Source organism: Numenius arquata, chromosome 10 (assembly GCF_964106895.1).
Source record: "Numenius arquata chromosome 10, bNumArq3.hap1.1, whole genome shotgun sequence".
In the NCBI taxonomy this organism is placed as follows: domain Eukaryota; kingdom Metazoa; phylum Chordata; class Aves; order Charadriiformes; family Scolopacidae; genus Numenius; species Numenius arquata.
The window spans coordinates 50,294,691-50,314,351 of record NC_133585.1 but is presented as its reverse complement, the minus strand read 5'-3'; the positions used below and the strand labels follow the sequence as shown (position 1 = coordinate 50,314,351).

At 38.5% G+C, this 19,661-nt stretch overlaps 1 protein-coding gene across 1 annotated transcript in view; it reads right to left on the bottom strand.

Annotated features, from left to right (window-relative positions):
• FAT1 (FAT atypical cadherin 1) overlaps positions 1–19,661 on the bottom strand; it is a 110,687-nt gene that overhangs the window by 83,297 nt on the left and 7,729 nt on the right. Inside the window, exon 2 of the mRNA XM_074154465.1 lies at positions 16,249–19,537. Within this exon, the coding sequence (XP_074010566.1) occupies positions 16,249–19,516 (3,268 nt within the window). The 5' untranslated portion in view covers positions 19,517–19,537. The remainder of the gene's footprint in view (positions 1–16,248; positions 19,538–19,661) is intronic.

Here is a 19,661-nt window from a genome sequence, read left to right as displayed (position 1 = left end):
AGCAGCTCCTCTTACTCTATTACATGAGCAACGTTTGCAGGATCCGATGTAAACCTTTGCTCTAGTCATCCACATCCCCCCTTATTCAGGAGAGATTTCTGGCTTCAAGTAAAAACACAACTGGTTTCTACAGCCCAAGAAATACAATTACTCAGTATCATAAAATTAGAACTAGTAACTACGCTGAAGCAAAAATACTTTAGGATATTATTGTTATACTTTTCAGTTACCTTTAAATCCTGCCCTCTTACTACAGTTTCATGACCAACAGAGAATTTCTACTGAAATGTAGGTAATTCAGAAATAAGTGAAGGTTTCTGCAGGTCTACTGTTTGTTTACTTATGAACATCAAAGAAGGACATTTATTTAATCACATTTTTAGAACGTATGCGTACTTGCATGTGCGTAAAAAAAACCCACAAAGGATTAATTTCTATGCTCTTTCTTAAAGTTTTTATGAGTTTCTTATATACACACACAAATGAGCACATATATGCTCCTTAGAACTTTGGCTTCACCCTGCAAAATCCCTCTAACTTCACTGTCAGTCTTCCTAGTAGTAAGGAATTGTTGACAATGTGAGTGGTTATACTACCTCTCTAATAACTTAACTGGGAAATGGGAAGCCTCTGAAGGGGAAATTCCTCTGCAAATGGCCCCAGGAATTTCAAAACTAACTGGAGTTGACAGATTAACCCAGGTCCCCCTTAGGCAGAAGAAGAGGCTACAAGGAAAATAATGAGACGCATGGGAAGCCAATTATGCACAAGAGCAACACATTTAATTGTACAGAAACTGGTTTGTTGATCCAGAAGGATCTAGCTGTTTAGACCTCTGCAAACTATTAAAATACCCGGACCGTTCTGCAACAAGTATACTCACTTTCCGTGTGCAAATCTCAAAGTTTAATGACCATTTCAAATAAGGAAAATTGTTCTAGTATCCCAAGAATCTTCTCCCTGCATACAGCATTTCTCTCCAATTCTCTTTTTGGTTGAAATTTGAACAATTGCAGCCTACCTCACATTACTTCCACAAAAGTAACTTTGAAGGCTCAGCAATTCAACAGAGTGGTCCTCCTCTTTAGTGAGCAGCAGTTACAGCTGTGCTCCACAGCAACACTGGCTTGTGACTAACCCACATGCAAAAAAAATTGTCATTTAGAATGTGCATGTTATTTATACTGATTTGTGTTTTGGACTGCTGCAATTTTGCTTCAAGCTTTCGCTCTCCAGACTATTTTGAGTTGCAGAAACTGCTGGTTAACAATGACAGTTCCCAGATCAGCTCTGAGCAAGAAAAGATACTGATACCTATCAAAAGGCAAGTAGGATGTTGAGGAATACTGGAAATGAGGCTGTTATTGCTGTTCACATTACTCCACCATGAAGCTATATACACAATGGCATTTAATTACTGTCAACAGGAATGCTGCTCCCAGGCAGATTTATGCTTATAAAAAGAGCTGGTGTACCTGTGGGCAAGAAACTGCTGGGAGAATAAAGCAAATCAATGAAGTCATGAGATTAAAGCACCCGAGAATCCAGCAGCATCAAAAGACATTTTCATCCTTGTTCTGACAAAGTCAGATTTATTAACCTACAAAGTATCTGCTTATTTATTCAGACTTTATTTCTACTCATGTATTCAGAGGGGATTCCACACTGATCACTACTTGTTACACCAATTTTTTTTATTGTTTGCCTTTGCATATGAATCAAAATAAACAAAAGAAACGTTTCTGAACTTTGTTTCCAAGTAAAAACTTCAGGATAGGAGAGTCATGAAGGCAAAGAACTTTGGGATTAAAAAAATGTGTTCATTCTCTTTGCATAAGATTACTGTATCAAGTAGATGAAAAATCCTCTGTTTGTAAGCAAATTCTTACATGGGCACTGAAGAATCAATACTAACAGCTAAAAAAAAGACTTCCAACTAGAAAACTAGAAATGACTTATTAGATGTAAAGCATATTTATTTGGAAGTGCCCTGGATGCTTGTTGAGAGATGGGTTCAGTCTTCTTCACATAAATAATGGATAACTGCTTGCATGGTTTTAATCAACATTTTCCAGAAGAAAAAAAATTACTAAAGGTAGCAGAAATTAATACAAGTTACCAGTTTAAAAAAAAATAAAAATCTATACGTTTAATTCACTCCATCTTTATTGCTTAATAGTAGAACCTGCAAGTATTTGGATAAAGAGACCACTGAGTTTCTCTGTTAGAATTTCAATTGGAAACCTCTTAATTATTCCCCAAGGAAACTTTTTTCGCTGAAGATAACTGCACCTTTAGTAACAATGGCAAAGAGAATGAGGGATGCAAGTAACTCTCCACCAAACAAGAAGTTTAGTTGTCATAGAGCCACAATAAACCGAGATCAACTCTTTCTACACTAGTACACTTGGTGTAAATGAAAGAACACTATGATATTTCACTGAATTTCACTGAATTTTTAGAGTTGGAAGGGACCATAAAGATCATCCAGTCCAACTCCCCTGCCGAAGCAGGATTGCCCAGAGCATGTCAGAGCATGTTACTCAGGACTGCACCCAGGCGGGTCCTGAAAATCTCCAAAAAAGGCGACTCCACACCCTCCCTGGGCAGCCTGTTCCAGGGCTCTGGCACCCTCACTGTGAAGAAGTTTCTTCTCATATTTGAGTGGAACCTCCCATGTTCCAGCTTGTGCCCATTGCCCCTCGTCCTCTCACTGGCAACCACTGAAAAGAGTCTGGCTCCCTCCTCCTTCAACCCACCCTTTAGATACTTATAAGCATCGATAAGGTCTCCCCTCAGCCTTCTCTTCTCCAGGCTAAAGAGTCCCAGCTCTCTCAGCCTTTCTTCATAAGGGAGATGCTCCAATCCTTGAATCACCCTCGTTGCCCTTTGCTGGACTCTTTCCAGTAGTTCCCTATCCCTCTTGAATTGGGGAGCCCAGAACTGGATGCAGTATTCCAGTTGTGGCCTCACCAGTGCAGAGTAGAGGGGGAGAATGACTTCCCTCGACCTACTGGCCACACTCTTCCCTATGCAGCCCAGGATTCCATTGGCTTTCCTGGCCACAAGAGCAAACTGCTTGCTCATTGTCATTTTTCTGTCTACCAGGACCCCCAGACCTTTCTCTTCAGAACTTGACTCCAGCAGGTCCACACCTAACCTGTACTGGTGCCTAACATTCTTCTTCCCCAGGTGCAGGATCCTACACTTTTCCCTGTTGAACCTCATGAGGTTCTTCCTTGCCCAGCTCTCCAGCCTGTCCAGGTCTACCTATATTGTAGGTAACTAGTAGACCATTTAGGCACAAAATGCATTTTGCTCCTAAGCAGCTGAAGATTTTTTTCCTTAAGAAATTCACAGAATCTGCAGTGACTAGAGATGCTGCACCAGGTGACCTCCTCAAATCTCCATATCTGTGCATAGCTGTTCTCAACAATATATCCTCCAGTGCTGGCCATTCTTGTGTTTGACTAGACTGAACAATTCAATTTCCAAAGGATCTGTTGATCACCCCTGGAACTCCAGACATGGCACACATTTCTTACTGCATTTCCTCCTATCATCACATGCAGTATCAATATTCACTCCCCATTTAATCCACATAATCTGCAGCAATCTTGTTCTCACTGTAATCATCACTCCCTTAACTTCTTATTAAACAATGCACATCAAAACTGACATGTCACTTGAGTCAGTGACGACTTCACAACTCATCTTTCACTAACAGTTTTTGAACCTTCTCACACTCCTCCCTTACCTTATCTGTATCTGGAAGGATTCATTCACTCCAAAATTTCACTGTTCAGTATGAACTATTTTAAGCAAGCAAAAAGCTAATTGAAAAGTGCAAGTTCTAAGATACATATATATTAATATTTACAAGCACGGCTCTTTATCTCTGGTCTTCTGTACTTAACAGAAGCCGCTATTCAGAAAGCTGATTGCGAATGTTGTGACATAGTAGGGATTATGAACTGCTTAGATTTTTATTTTATCACTTGTTTTGGTTTTTTGAGCCATGTTTTCTCTGTATCCATAGAGAAAGTAATCCACTTCTTAACAAGTTGTCATCTCTTCTTACACACTTTTTACTTTAAAATGGTCTGGACAAACCCAGGCAACCCAAAATTCTACTGTACTAGCTAGTAGCACAGGTATGGAACCATATACGTATACCCAAACATCAAAGAGAGAGGCACAGGTAGGTCATTTTTCCATTTCTGATTAATCTGCTAAAATTGGAACTATAATATTCTAACTTCTTCAAAGTGAACTATGATACCAGATTTCTTATGCAAAGGCACAGTCATCTTTCCCTCCCTCCCCAAAGTAATTAACATTCCTTGCACAGGCAGCTGGACATTTGTTAATCATTAACTGTTTGTGTAATAAAGACAGGGAGAGAAACTGTTAGCCGTTCCTCACAATGGGGCACCAAAAATATCTTTAAAACAGAAAATGTAGTGAATATTGTAAAATTATTAACAGTAACAAAAAACCTGTCATATTATCATAGCACAGACACTATTTTACTGACAATATCTGGTTTTGTGAGCAAGACTTTCCAGGTTCAAACCTAAGTAATTAACTCAGGAATTTAATCAATTAAAAACCCAGCACTTTCTAAAACAGAAAGAGTGAGTTATCTCTTAAAAAGATGAACTATGCTGCTAATCTCTTGGATAGTAAGGTAATACATACGACCAGAATTGCAACACCAAATATAATAGAGGCATAACCAATGCACACATTCCAATCTTATCTAGAATCACTTTGATTCACTCTACCTTGCTTTCATTACAGGAAGGGCACAGCAAGGGCATTCCTCTCAGATCAAACAGAAAATTCCACAGACAGAAGTTTCCACATGTCTGATTCGTTGCAGATTAAACCCTTATCATTAGACAGCAATCTCTAATTTTCATAGAGACAGGATATACCCTGTCATGGTAAATCTACAGGCAAAAGGAGGGAGGGGGGCAGAACAAAAAAAAAATAAAAATATCTGTAGAATGGAGATGTATTCCCCATGAAAGAGAATGTCACCCTCACAGCTTTGGAGATACAAAGGGGACAAGGTACCAGCATTAAAGCTTCATCATAAGCTTCTTTGTACTGCAAGTTTTTCAAGATGAACTACCAAACCCTCTGTGTGCATAAATACAACCAGGAATACAGGCAACACGTACAAGAAGCCTGTATTCATTTTTAGTACATTATTCATTCATTCTGTATTTGGTTTTAGTGCATTATCACTAAAGTACCACACAAGTCACCAAAATCTTCGCTTTTTTAACGCACATGACTGGTGCAGTCCTGTAATGCTCATGTACATTTACTAATATCACTAAAATCAGACAGCTATTCTGTAACTGTACTTCTTACATTTTGAAATTTTTAATATAATAATCTTTTAATCCGTAAGTCCTGTACAAAATATGAATAAGCACACACAGTTTCAGGCTTTTTGCATCAGCAAAATAAAAATGGCCTCTTGTATAAGCACCCAAAGTGATTGATTTAAGAAACACGCAGATTTTGGAAGCAATCCATGCCAGTGAGGATTATTCTAAGAAGTAGATTGGGCAATAAAACAATGCAACTACTGAATTTTCTGTGTGTAACCTTCCCTTAATATAGGCAGATACTCAATTCTGCTATCAGTGATACCACACTGACAAGTCTGCACAGATGGAGAACTCTGAGCCGAAAGAACTATTAATGATCGCTTCTACTGTTAGGTCAAGACAATTTATATCCACTAGCTCAGCAGTTTGCTCTTTAACCTTAATGCCTATCAAAATTACACAACTCTTTATAAGAACCATGAATGTATTGATTTATCCTTGCTCACAAATAATTTAAAATTAAATAGAAACAGCAATTAGAAGCACGGATAGAACACAGGAGTTTGGGGAAAGCTCATTTCTGAATAAGGAAATTATCTGTTGCAGTTCTGTTGATAGATTCTTTGGACACTTCAGTTTTTCCAAAAAACCCTCTTTGATGGCACTGGATCACTAGAGATTTTCTTTTGTTTAGCTGCATGTAGACTGCTGAATTGAAAATTCATTTTTAGTCATGTCCAGATGACCATTGTAATCAAGTCACAGATGTAGTAAGAGTGATACACAGATTACAAACTGGACCTGCAGTTTCACCTACTGGACCATAGTTTCTGCAAGGCCCAAAGGATTTTTAAATCCAAGTTCTAAAGCTGCAACTACTGCATGTTACAAGTTGTGGAAGTTTGCCAAGTACTCATGTAGGTTTGTGCTTTGTTAAATATGTCCAAATGCTGTATGATTAAAGTTTAAAATCTTCAAAGAAAAGAAAAAACATTACGCAATCATTTCAAGCTCCCCTCCTTTGACCTTAATATGTACTTCAAAAGCTAAACAGATGCTTAGTAGGAAATAAATCCCCAACTCAACAGATGTACCAACAGTGATATGGCAAGATGCACCTTCCATAGCTTTTGGCAACCATTCCCTTTTATTATTCCTCTGCTCACAAGTACTTTTCAAGTCAAAGAGAGGCCTAAGCAAGTTAATAGGCCCTTAATATGTACTCTGCTGCCTGAATTGATTGCTGTTTATAAGGTAATCTTTGGGACAGCATGTGGCTCAGCCTCAGTTCATCTCCTACAGAGACACAGCCCCCAGGCAGGTCTGTATTCATCAGACCAAGTTGTAACCCAATCAACACCTTTCACAACAAAACAATCCTTTACTTTCAGCATCTGTGCAGAAGAGGAGGGGAGCCCCAGGTTCTGTATGGGATCTCTATCTGGCAGCTAAGGTGATGTTTTACTCAGCAGGATACCTAAGAAAACGCTCAGACTACTTTGGAAGATCCCCCTGCCGAGGAAAATGTTTGTCTAAAACTAATTCAGCTTTTCCAAAGACATTCTAAAAGATAGATTAACAACCTAATAGCACTTTGTGAGTTACCATCATCACAAATGCAAATCATATAGTTTCATTCTAGCCAAAGGAAGAAAAGTAACCAGCTAGCTCCAGCTGCTCAGGATGTTGCTCCAAACCCAGGCCTCCTTTGCTTCTGCCAAACTGAAACGCAACATTAACTCTAACCCCAAGCTTAGCTCTAGCACCTCTGATGCACCTGAAAAGAAATGTGAATACAACAGCATCATGCCACAGGTTAACCCAGCGACACCATCAGTTCCAGACCTCAGTCTGAATGTAATCACACGCCGAGTACAACGGTGCAAAGCTGCAAACTGTGGTCAAGACCAGATGGTCCCTGACAGGTTACCCAGGTACTTCTGAACCCGAGTACTTACATGCACGTGACTAAATTCAGTCAGGCAGCCAGGTTATCAGCACTGGCAATAAAGCAAAATAATGCACCCCCAAAAGTTAGTTATCTCCTAGGAAAAAGCTTTCTGGTTTGGTTTCTTGGTGGCAGCAAACTTAGGACTTGTCCTCAGTCTAGTTGATAGCGGGTCTCTGGCTCTTACCTTTATCTCTTTAAGCAGAAAGAAATTGTGCTGAAATGGGTCTATATTTCTTCTAAAAAACTTTTTAAATTTCTTCTAATACTAGAGGGGATCTAAAGATAAAACAGTTATTCTTAGTAAGCTGCTGTTACAGCTATTTGTACTGTCTCACAAAAGAGAGTCTATGTGCCAAATGCCTCATTTTTAAAACCATAACAAATTGGTGGAAAATATATTTTAGTTGCATGAAATTTTAAGCAAATGTTTTTTAAACTCAAATTATTACTCAATTTAGGCACAGTTAATTTTTTTTTAACATAACTAATTTTTTCTTGCACAATGGCCTGAGTTTGGCTTAATGCTACAGAAGAAAAATGCTGTAAAAACAGAATGAAACCACACAGATCTTCCTCTGTGTCAACTTCGCTCTTATTTTCAATATCATGCCAAACATACTCAAACTCACAGGGTATCATTAACTACAAAGCAGAAAATAAGACAATACCCCATTTTAAAAATAGTCTACACAACAAGTTTTTAAAATATCTGTAATCAACAACCATAAATATGCCTCCTCAATTTAAATGTCCCACATACAATTGTCTCTCCCATCTTGCAGAATAAAATAGGATTTCAGCTCTGCTCCATGTGCACGCTTGACTTATCACTGAAAATTCTGGCAGGGAAGAGAAGTCATCAAAAACATGGGATAAATGCTTTAAAAACGAGGTTATTGTGTTTGGGTGGGCATGGTACTGTAAGTGGCTTCATTATTTATTGCCGCAACAAAACCTTTCTTCTTGTGGGCTCTGGAGTAGCGTGATAAGGACTCTTCTGCAAAGGATTCACAAGACTGCCAGTGGGAGAGCTGAACTGGGTAGATCTTGTCTCCCAGTCACATCAATTCAAGTTGTTCTCATGTTGCCCGTCTTTCTCGATTCAATACCAAAGGAAGGGAATGTCTAGGCATGGCACAAAATAAATAAGCCACTAGGAAAAACACTGAACATATATCAACATATCTGCTTTCCAGAGCAGTTAATCACAAAATTAAACTTCACTTGCCCCCGCCCCTTTTTTTTTTTTTTAAATACTGCATTATTTTTACTGAACTCTCTTCACAGTGAAAGCTAAGGGAACGACTATTTCTGCACCTCTGACCTAAACTACTTCCTGTTTCCAGAATAAGAACAGTTCTATTTTTTATTATTATTATTTAGCAGAGTGAAAGTAATATTTCTTGAGCAGATACGTTCCCAACATTTCTCAAAAAAATACCCCAAAATTAACCAGCATACACTTTTACCCTGATACACACACAAAAATGTCTCTTAAGCTCAGAAAGTGTTACTTGAATTCCTTTAAGAGCTTTAATTATACACTATTCAAACAAATAGAAGACGTTTGCGCTTGCATTATTTTCCATAGAAATAATGAGTTTAACAGTTTGTGCTGGAGTTCGAGGTTCTGACCTGGAATTCTGTTCCAGATGTCAGTGTGGCAACTGACCGGCCGATTCCAGTATCCAAGAATAAACTGCATAAGTCCTTTGATTAAGAAAAAACTCCTCTGACTCTGCTGACTAGAATTTCATTCAAATCTCCAATATACATATTAGAATCAGGTTTTAGCACTCGGAGCTGCTAACTGAAGCATTGATGCAGCCCCTTATTTAAAAGATTAACCTTCCAAATTAACGTTTACAGGCTTAAGAACTTAACTCTGAGTTAAGTAACTAGAACCTGGTAATCGTTCTACAAGGCAGGAGGTGTGTGTTTTGGTTGGCTTTGATTCAGGGCTTGGGTTTGTTGGGTTTGGGGTTTTTTTTTAATTTTATTTTACAAACCACATCAGAATAACCTTAGAAATCCTTACCCTAGCACATTTATACCTCAGCAACTGAAGAAAATTAGCTGCTATAAGCTATATGGGCACATGATTAACTTTAGTACAATGTAATGTGGTAGTACAGAATTCAGTGTAGAGTGAAAAAAACTTGTCTGAAAAGCTAGTTAGGGACCTGTGAGATTAGTCTGTGCTCTGAGCTTCACTCATGTCTGTACCCAAACTAGCTAGGGTGAAAATTTGCTGTGCAAAAAGCTGCAACTGCTTAGTATTCTACAGAAATAGAGCATCTCCTAATCCAACTCTCTCTTCAAAAGTAGCGCAAAGACTTACTGCACTTTGCAAGAACAAAACCCTCCTCATGGGAGAGGGTCTTCTTCCCACTTACTCCTCATTTTTAAATCACATCAAGAATTTTAGTGTCAAAACCTATGTGCCAATGAGACTCGATCTCTGGACAGAAGCTAAGCAGGAAATGTCATTCTCACAACCTCTGTAAACAAACTTTGACTAAATCCTAGAGCATCTCTTCATGGCATCAAACCCACCAGGAATATTCTTTCCTGACTATCAACATCACCTAATCGATTACAATTTTTAATTTAATGTTTAACAGCTTTCTTACAAAAAGATATGCTCAACATTTTTTTCTGTTAACAGTTTCCAGTGACCTATAACCTATATGACAGATCTGCAAGGACTCGGAATAAACACAGCACACAGTCACCATATGGCTTTGACAGCAGCATGTTTGGAATATGTATAGTAGAAAAATGGTATTAGGAATTATTTTTTTTTTTAGTTTAAACTGAGGGAAACTATGTTCTTGTATATCCTGGTGTTTATATTCATGACTTATACAAAAGGGGTAACAAAGTTAAGTATATGGAAGGTGCAACTTCAACATGAAGCATTCACTGAAAGAGTGTGAAGAAAGTCCCATATTTGTAAGGCTGCTTAATTACAATTAACTTCAAACCAAATCATACTAGTCTCAGTTATGATTAAAAATGCCTCCCCTACCTTCAAGTGGTTTATGGCTATACTGGTACAACAGACAGAAAACCTTTCTAGGCATTGGAACTCGATTCTCTACATTACTAAAGTGCTTTTGGCCTGTGCCAGCTACCACCCTTCCCAAGAGCACTGGGGCACAGTCAGGAGTGGAAATGCAGCAGACAGCATTCCCAAGAGACACCCTGCCTAAAGGTACAGGAGTTGTTGGGACAGATGCAGGCCAGTTGGCTTCTGCTCCAGACAGCGCTGCTGGTTTAATAGCTACCCAACAGGCACTTAAGTGTTCTGCTCCACTGATGATCATAGTATTTAATCTTCGCTAATGCCTAGCGTCATATTAAAACTCAACGACAGCGAGTAGTGGAATGATTTGAAAAGCTCAAGAGCCAAAGATCACTGAAGAAACTGAACCTGGAGCTACCCCTTACGAATAGATGTAAATCATATCCTGCATTTTAATTAATGCCATTACGAGAACACTACAAAGAAATGTTAACATGCTTATTATGTGTTAGTAATGCTCTGAACCTTTTAAAAGTATAATTCAGTACTTTGCTTTAGGTAGTTAAAATCCTATTCCTTCTCCTTAATGAGTTAGTGTCTTCCCAGCTGGAAATGGTTCTGGTAATATTAAAAATAGTGTCTCATAGCCATTAAGCTTTATTGATGGTATTTTATGCACACAGAGATAGTGCAATAAAATTAATTTTCTTCCACATGCCCCCGTTAACGTTTTTTTTTCTTTACTTGCTCCTTTAACATTCTTTACCAAAACACATCATTTTTCCTTATCATGGTAGCAAGGTTACACTTGAAAATTATGTGGTTCCAAGAGAAGACTACACAAGAAAGATAAATCCACTAAAGGTTACAAACCACATCTGACTCAAAAACTCCCCAAATAGAAAATAACTAGAGACTGGGAAAGAGTTAGAAGGAGGTGTCATGTGTCTGCCTTGCTCTTATTCTTCTGTACACTGCTAGAGACAGCAGCTTAGGCTAGACAGACCTTTGTTCTAATAAGTGCAGTCATACATCTTTTTAAGTCAGAAAATTAGTTTAATCACGTTAAACTTTGTTGTTATTGTTAGAACAGAATTACTGTTTTTCTGTAAAACTCATGGCCTAATAAATTAAACTCAGGTACCGAAAGAACAGTAAGATTCCTGGTAACAAATAGCCATATTACTGGATTAAACATGAGTAATAAGGTTATCATGCATGAAGTTCAGACTGCACATCAACACCCTCAACACCATCCTGGAACCCTCAACTTTTCCATGTGCTAGGAAATATCCTCAGTTGTAGAAGTTTAGGAAACGCCTGCTGGTGGCCCTGCAAGTTGAACTAGCAGGGAAGGCTGGTAACAGTCTCCTTGTAAAATTCACCGTGGTTTATTAAAATAGTTCAAACAAACTGACATCAGGGGAAACTTTACTGCATAGGGCCTACATGTAACATCCTGAATGTGGGTGTTCAAGAGCTGCAAATCCAACTACTCTAGTACACAACCAGTTAGACACAACCAGACACCAGGGAATTCATGACTCTGCCTAGTTTCTGAACATCACCTTCCAGGATGGGCTCCCACCTTCTATAGATCTCATTGCGATGAGATCTTTCTTAGGCTGAATGACCCAGGGCATCTACACTCCCAAAGTCTGCTAGCTCCCTTGGCTATCTAAATTTTTGACACTGGAAAGAAAACCAAAAGACAACCTTGAAACAAGATAAAAACCAGCTCGTAGTAATAAGCTAGAAGCCCTGATAGCTCAAGGAAAGGGGCAATATGCTTGGCAAAAAAATCTCTGGAGAAGACCGATACTGAGCAAAACTAGTAACAGTTCTCATTTTTACAACTGAAACACAGTGCGGAAACTTGCTTACCGTGTGCTGGTGCTCCCATGCCAGTGTCAACATCCAGCCCAGTGGGTGACACTGAATGGCCTTCTTCACCTATGCAACTGGAAGAAGTACTGGGAGTTCTTTCAAATAACTGTTCTTGCATACTAGAGCTTCCATCTTTCATTTCAACTTTGAGGAGTGTAAATACTTCATGGAAATGCTCCATTCTTATATTTGACGACCAAAAAGTAAACAAAAAGACATTCTCCTTTTCCCTGCTTGCCTGCTGAGATGGGAACTGGGACAAGGAAGAAAGAGGTTCCAGTATTGCCTTGGTCCCAACCTAGCTTGTGCTTTAGGTTCTCCTCCAGAAATGCTTCTGTCATTCCTTAGAGCTTTTCTAAATGGCAGTAGCAGCATGGTATTGACATGATTTATCTCACTTTTATTGCTCAGTGCTAATGGGATTTAGATGGTGCATGTGGGGTTTTTTGTGGCACACTGGGATCTGTATCAACACAATGCTTTCTATTATTAAAACATCCCAATCTGCTCAACTCCTTATCAAATTCTTTGGGAAAATACTTTACAGCTGCTTTAGTAGGCAATTTCTATAGCCAGTTGATCATCTCAATTTGCAGACTTCAGTCTAGCTCACACATAAAAAGCTATCTTAAATTCCAACTTCTGAACACACATACCTAAAGGATAAACAAATTGCTTTGTTGTATAAATTCACTGCACAGAAATCGTGTTAACATTTTTCCCTTCATACTGTTATAATACACCCAGAGTCTCCATTTATTATGTCATTTTAATTTTATCTCTGTACAGTAACAGTCACAATGCACTGTTATAGTTCTGAATCACTATACATTAAGCGATGACCTCTGATCTCCTTCCCTTACCCGCTTGGCTTCCAGTTAACAATTTATGAGCTGGAGATAGCATGAGGCCAAACCTCAAAATAACCTCATTAGTACCATTTATTTTCTTTAGTCATACTTTCGATATCTCTAAGTTCCTGGGGAAATTAGTTTCATTACTTCATTACACTTAATGTGAAAAATACTTCCTTTTAGGTTGGTTACCTGTTAACTGTGTGCCCTATTTCTTGCATTGCAAACACCAAAAAGTGGTATGAGGAAGGTGGTACAGAAACTATTGCAATTTTACAGACTTCTGTCATCTTGCCCTCCTTTCCTGAGCAGCATTGCCTTTTCAGGGTAAAGAATACTCACATGAAAGCTAAAAAATGACTGAATATCCAATTCTCCCCTAATGTACTTTTTTTTTTCCTGTGTCTTCAGAGCAATTAGGCAACAAAGTAATAAAAGCAACTCCTGAGCTTGGGCGTATGGATCCATTAGCAATTTACTTCTAAGGGTTTGGACAGGACTGCAGAAAACGGAACCTGTGAATACCAACTGAACCTAAAATAAAGATAAGTCTTAGAAAAAAGTGCTCAGAAGTTAGTGGCAAAGTTATATTGAATTCTCTTGTGAAAATTCCAGAATTACGGGTACAAATATCAAATGCTAATACAATTTCCTACCTTTTGAAATGTAAAAAAATAAAAACAAAACCAAAACAAACCCCCCAAAAAAACCCAAAACATTAACACAGAGAAGAGAACCTGAAAGCCAGCAAAAATTCCATGCATGGAACTAGCTATTTGATCCTTCTATCATCGTTAATCATCTAGTCTTTCTGACTGTTGTCCTTGATTCCTAAGAAGCAGGGCACAAAAGGATTCCCCTTAGCCACCAAATAGTTAAGTGTTGACTCCAAATAACTTCCTAAATCCAGTTTATCCATCGTTGAACAGAAAGTGTAGTATGATGCTTTCCAAGACAGCAAGAGATGTGTAGCTCAAGGGTAAAGTCAGGAGCCCTTTAGAAAGCTGAAAAAGTTAACTGAGTTGCTTGCCAGATCTCCTCTTTCACAAATTCTTTAATGTGCTTTCTTGGCTAATTATCAGTCTGTTCCCTGTATCAAGGCCAGTCCATTTTGAAAAACACGACAAATATTCAGACACTGCAGTATAAAGAGTGCCTTCTGTAACAATTCCAATGGCTTCTTAGCAAATAAAAAAGATAATAAAAAATGTCAAGACAGGATTTAAGCTACATTGTCAAGCCTGTAGATAGTCCATGTTCTTTCCTCAGCTCCTTTATATCAACATTTGAACGAAAAACACAACCACCAAACACAGATACACACATTCCTCCCCACACCAGTGTCTTAAGGGGAATTCATTCACTAAAACTAAAAACAAGCAATCCCTTTTCACCCCTCTCCTCAAATCGCTCTACTTTCATCCCTGAAGAACTGCAAACACTAGATACCAGATAGGAATTTAGGCAATGCTTTTCCCCAGCCCTGAAAATACAGAGCCGCTGTCCTGGACAAGATTATTAAATAGAAGCTGGTTTTGTCCCAGGTTCAGCCAACTTTGTAAACCTGACAGATTAAAAGGAACTTACTAAAACTCACATCAATTCTTCAGTAAAGCAAACTGGCTTTGTGCCACAAGAGGAAAGAAGCAACACATGCAGACAACTAATTCTGCCACAGTAATAGTGTCACAAAAATACATGAACCTGTCCACACACACATAAAATAGGTACACATGTACATAATACTGGTGTCAACACAAAAATATTTCATCACTTTCATTCTCATTACTATTATCTATCACTTGGACAATAAATTGGCAAACAGACTCATTCTGTAGGACAACTAGATATTTAATTCTAAGATACTATAACACACGATAAACTTGAAGGTACTTATATCAAAAGAAATGCTAACGATGTACAAATGAATAGTCTGCACACATCCCAAAAAGCTAGAAGTGAAACTACTATGTCTTGGAAAGTATTTGATTCTCTGTTTTTAGAAAATCCGTTAAAATAATCTTAACTATGTGCTTCGTTAAAAGCAAAGTTAAGAGCAGCAATGCTACAGTTCAAGCTCTGGAGTTGGTTCTTTAGCCACAAACTACATAAATTAATAACTAACTTTCTACAGAACAAAAACTATTGCCAGTAAGTTTGTTCACCTAAGCCTTGAAGAGTAAAGCAACTTCGTGAGTCTGTGTTACCCACATTCACAGTTGTGGGAAACACACAAAGCACACAGAATGGCTACTGGATGAATCAGATAGGATTGCCATTTTTTATTCCCAGTTACAAGTTTTTTTGGGTAAGACATCAACACATGTCATAATTTGCCTACACATAACCCATAGCTGTATTTTGCACAAGACTTCTCCTCAATTTAAGGCACTTGGGTGGTAGCACAGTATCAATGCTCTACCTTGATCAGAGATATAAATGAATGGGTAGCTACACAGGTGTCCAACCAAAATGTGAGAAGTCAGCACTAGAATCACATTGAAACCATAATTATGTTTCTTCTGAATGCATAACACTAGAAAAATGCTTGCAGTTGCTTGTCAATTTATGCATTATTAATGAAATAAGTCAATAGTTCAGTCTGCTTCATTTATACAAGTGTTTTTTTTTAAAGGCTGCGTTCATGCTTTCTTTGACAGAAGCCTTTCCATGAAGAAGGTACTTATACTAACTTATAGATGGGCACCTGTAACTACTCTAAAAGAGAACTACCAAAACCAGCACATATGGCAATATCACACTCGTGCATACCTCCAGTAAATGAACAACAGAGACATTACTTAAGGTTAAAAAGCATGAAAATCCCTGCAGAGAAAATTTGCTGCCTTAGCTTCACAGCCCCACTCTCCACAACACAACACTGTTCACTTGAGGCAGGCCTTAATTTTATATCAATAGTATTCTTATTTTTGCCAGATGGCAGAGATTTTAAGGTCTAAGAATGGCTTTAGGTAGGCTGGATAGAAATGAGGACAACAGAGAAAAATTACTTATCAGACTTATACATATAATTTCACAAAAGTGGTAGATAGAACTATACACGTTACTGGTGACTTTTTTTGTCTTAACAAGAAAATCCATGTCAACCGTGACACTGCAGCTTCTCTTATCTCTTTGCTGGCATAAGATTTTATTTAGAATATAAAAATAACACCTTACCTTTTTCTTCATCTATGCGAAAAACTCCTATACCAGATCCGTCTCTGATGGAATATCTAATCTCCCCATCTCGTCCTGCGTCTTCATCATAAGCAGATACTGTCATTACTGAGGAGCCAACAGGCGCATCTTCTTTTATAAAGCCTTTGTCTGCAAATATAGAGAACCGTGGAGGGTGCAAGTTTTCATTCACATCAACTATCTCAACCTCAACGTAACACGTAGAGGACAATGAAATGGGTTTTCCTTTGTCCTTGGCCCGCACAGTCAAGTTATAAAGTTGTTTCTTTTCGTAATCCAGTCTTTGTACGATACGTATTGCTCCACTTAGTTTGTCAACATCAAAGGTGCCATCTCCGCTGTCCAAAAGACTGTATCGCACTTGACTTGACTGGCCTAAATCGGGATCATAGGCTTCTAGCCAAGTAATAATAGTTCCCTCGGGAAGATCTTCTCGAATTTTCACATGATAATTTGAAGGAATAAACTTAGGAGGATTGTCATTAACATCTTCTACAGACACTTTCAAAATAACTGTTGAAAACAATTGAGGTTCTTCGGTAGGTTGGTCCCTGGCCTCTATTTTCAAGAAATAGACGTGCTGTTCTTCACGATCCAGAACCCCTACAACTTTCACAATTCCTGTCACAGCATTAATGGTAAACTTGTCTGTATCTGTGAGAAGAGAGTATTTCACTTCTCCATTAGCCCCCAAATCTTTATCGGTAGCTTCAATTTGAATTATTTCACTGTTTGGCTCTTTGTTTTCACTCACTTCAACAAAATAGCTGTCTTGCAGGAACTCCGGTGGGTTGTCATTAGCATCCAAAATTTTTACATCTAAAAGGTGCCAGGCAGACTTCTGTGGTATTCCAAGATCATAGACAGTAATATTTAGAGTATATTTATCTTTTACTTCTCGGTCAAGGGGAGATAAAATTTTCAGCATTCCTCTTTCCATATCAACAATGAAGCTACTATCGTCGTTACCTCCAGAGATAACATACACCAGTTTTCCATTGAAGCCAGTATCGAGATCAGTAGCATTCACAAGTAGTATGCTGGAGCCCACAGGTTGGTCTTCTCTTATCTCAATGCTGCTGGGGAGAGTACTTCTAAACTGAGGTGCATGCAGGTTCACAGAGTGAGTGTCAAAGAAAACATCCTCAACTTCTCCACGGCTGTGCAATTTATTTGCCTGTAAGAGTTTCTCTGCAAGCATTTTGGCAACACCAGTCTCTTCACATTCCAAGCTGACTGGTTTGCGACTAGTAGCTACAGTTATGTTAATATACAGTGGTTTTGCAAAGTTTTCTCCATCTGTAGCTGTAATTTTCAAACTGTGAAAAGACATCTTAGCACCTAGGCCATCTATTAGTGACTGTTTGAGTGAAAGTACTCCAGAATTTGGATTTAGGCTAAATAAATCCAGTTCATTTCCAGATTCAATCTGGTATCTCACCAACTGGAGCTCATCAGCATCAATAGCAGATACAGTTGTTATTTGTTCTCCAACACCAAGATCCCTGGGGATTGTTCCCTCACAATTTATTTTCTCAAACAGAGGTATATTATCATTGAGGTTATTTAAAATAATAGTAACAGGAACTTCAACTTCTCGACGATATGGTATACCCCAATCAGAAGCTCGAATCCTTAAATTGTAAACCCTTGGCATCAATTCATAATCCAAGTCTTCTGCGGTACTAATAATCCCACTGAAATGGTTAATCACAAATGGCAAAGGATTTAGGTTTGCAATGCTATAGGTCACATATCCATTCTCCCCTTCATCAGGGTCTTTTGCACTTACTCTCATGACACTCGTACCTATTGGCACATTCTCATCGAAGGAGGCTTTATAGGATGTCTGAGTAAATTCAGGAGGATTGCTGTTCATGCCTAGTACCTTAATTAATACTTTTGCAGAAGCTCTTCTGTCACTTGTTGCAACTTCAAGTTCAAAATGGGACGCATATTGTGCTTTTATGGGTTCTAAAGTGGTAATAAGACCAGTGTGAGTATTTAAATTGAATTTTACTTTGCCTGCTGTATTTTTAAATACATATTTTAAATGTGGGTAACTAGGCAGAGCTTTCACCATTATCACAGGTGTGTTCGGAGGGGCAAATTCACTTATTTCAGCTCTATATATCTCTTTTTCAAATCTGACAGGACCAGACTTAAATTGTGGTGATGTCACGTGAACAACTTTTACAGAAGAAAACTGTGGGGGATTTCCTTTATCTTTAGCTTGAAGGGTAAGGTTGTATCCAAAAGGGTGGCTCTCCCAATCAATGTGACTAATGGCTTTTATTCTGTATTCTTTACCTCCTGGAACAGACCTCACTGTTTTGAACTGCTGAAGCGGATCACCTGCAACAATATTTAATGATGCTATTTCCCCATTTGAACCCTGATCATTGTCCTCTACAGTTACAACTGCGTAAGTTGGATCTTTGTCCAATTCTGATGGAGTCAATGTAACAGCTGTAATAACGGGGGCATATTCATTTGCTTGCTCTACATGCACAGTTAATTTTGCCATACTGCTTATACCACTGCTACCATACAGCTTCAGCCCACGGTCCACAGCAAGAATTTCCATCTCATAACGCTTAGTGTCCGAGTAGTCGAGTCTGCCAGTTAGAACTACCACCCCACTAGTTGGATGTATAGCAAACACATCTGTTCTTTCTTTAAAGCTATAGTAGAACTCTCCATTTGTTCCTATATCTGCATCTGTTGCACTGACTCTTGCGATGCTCGTCCTTATTGCTGTGTTTTCAGGCAAAGAAACACTGTAAGATGTTGGAGAAAACAAAGGCCGCAAGTCATTTGTATCCAGTACCTGTATCCTGACCTTCGTGCGCGTTTCAGCATTTGTATTTTTTTCAACTGCTTTAACAGTCAGCATATAATGGTCTTTCACCTCTCTGTTAAGGATAGCCGTGTTTCCTCCCTTGGTCCGTATTCTCAAAAAGCAAAAGTTTCCAAGAACATATTCTTCAGCTTTGAACAAGTTCTCATTGTCACCAGAAATAATTTTGTACCTTAGGTCCCATAATGGATTTGTAATGTAAATGCCCATTTTCACTGGATGCCCAACATAAGTCTTGGCTGCGGAATTCTCATACACAGTGGCATTATACTGTGCTTGTGTAAATTGCATTGGCGGAGCATGGTGTGGCCTTTGATTTCCTTCACAGTTTCCAAAATGCTGCACCAGCAGCATCAGCAGCAACAGCATAGTCAAGTATCTTCCCATGGCAGCAATTACAAAGAAACCCTGAAACAAGAGAGAGATGTGTTACAACTGTTCAAACATTATTCAAATAACCTTGATGTTTAGTTTAGAATTCACGCTTTTAAGAAAACTAGAAGTTACACATCTAGGATATATCCTTTTTTTG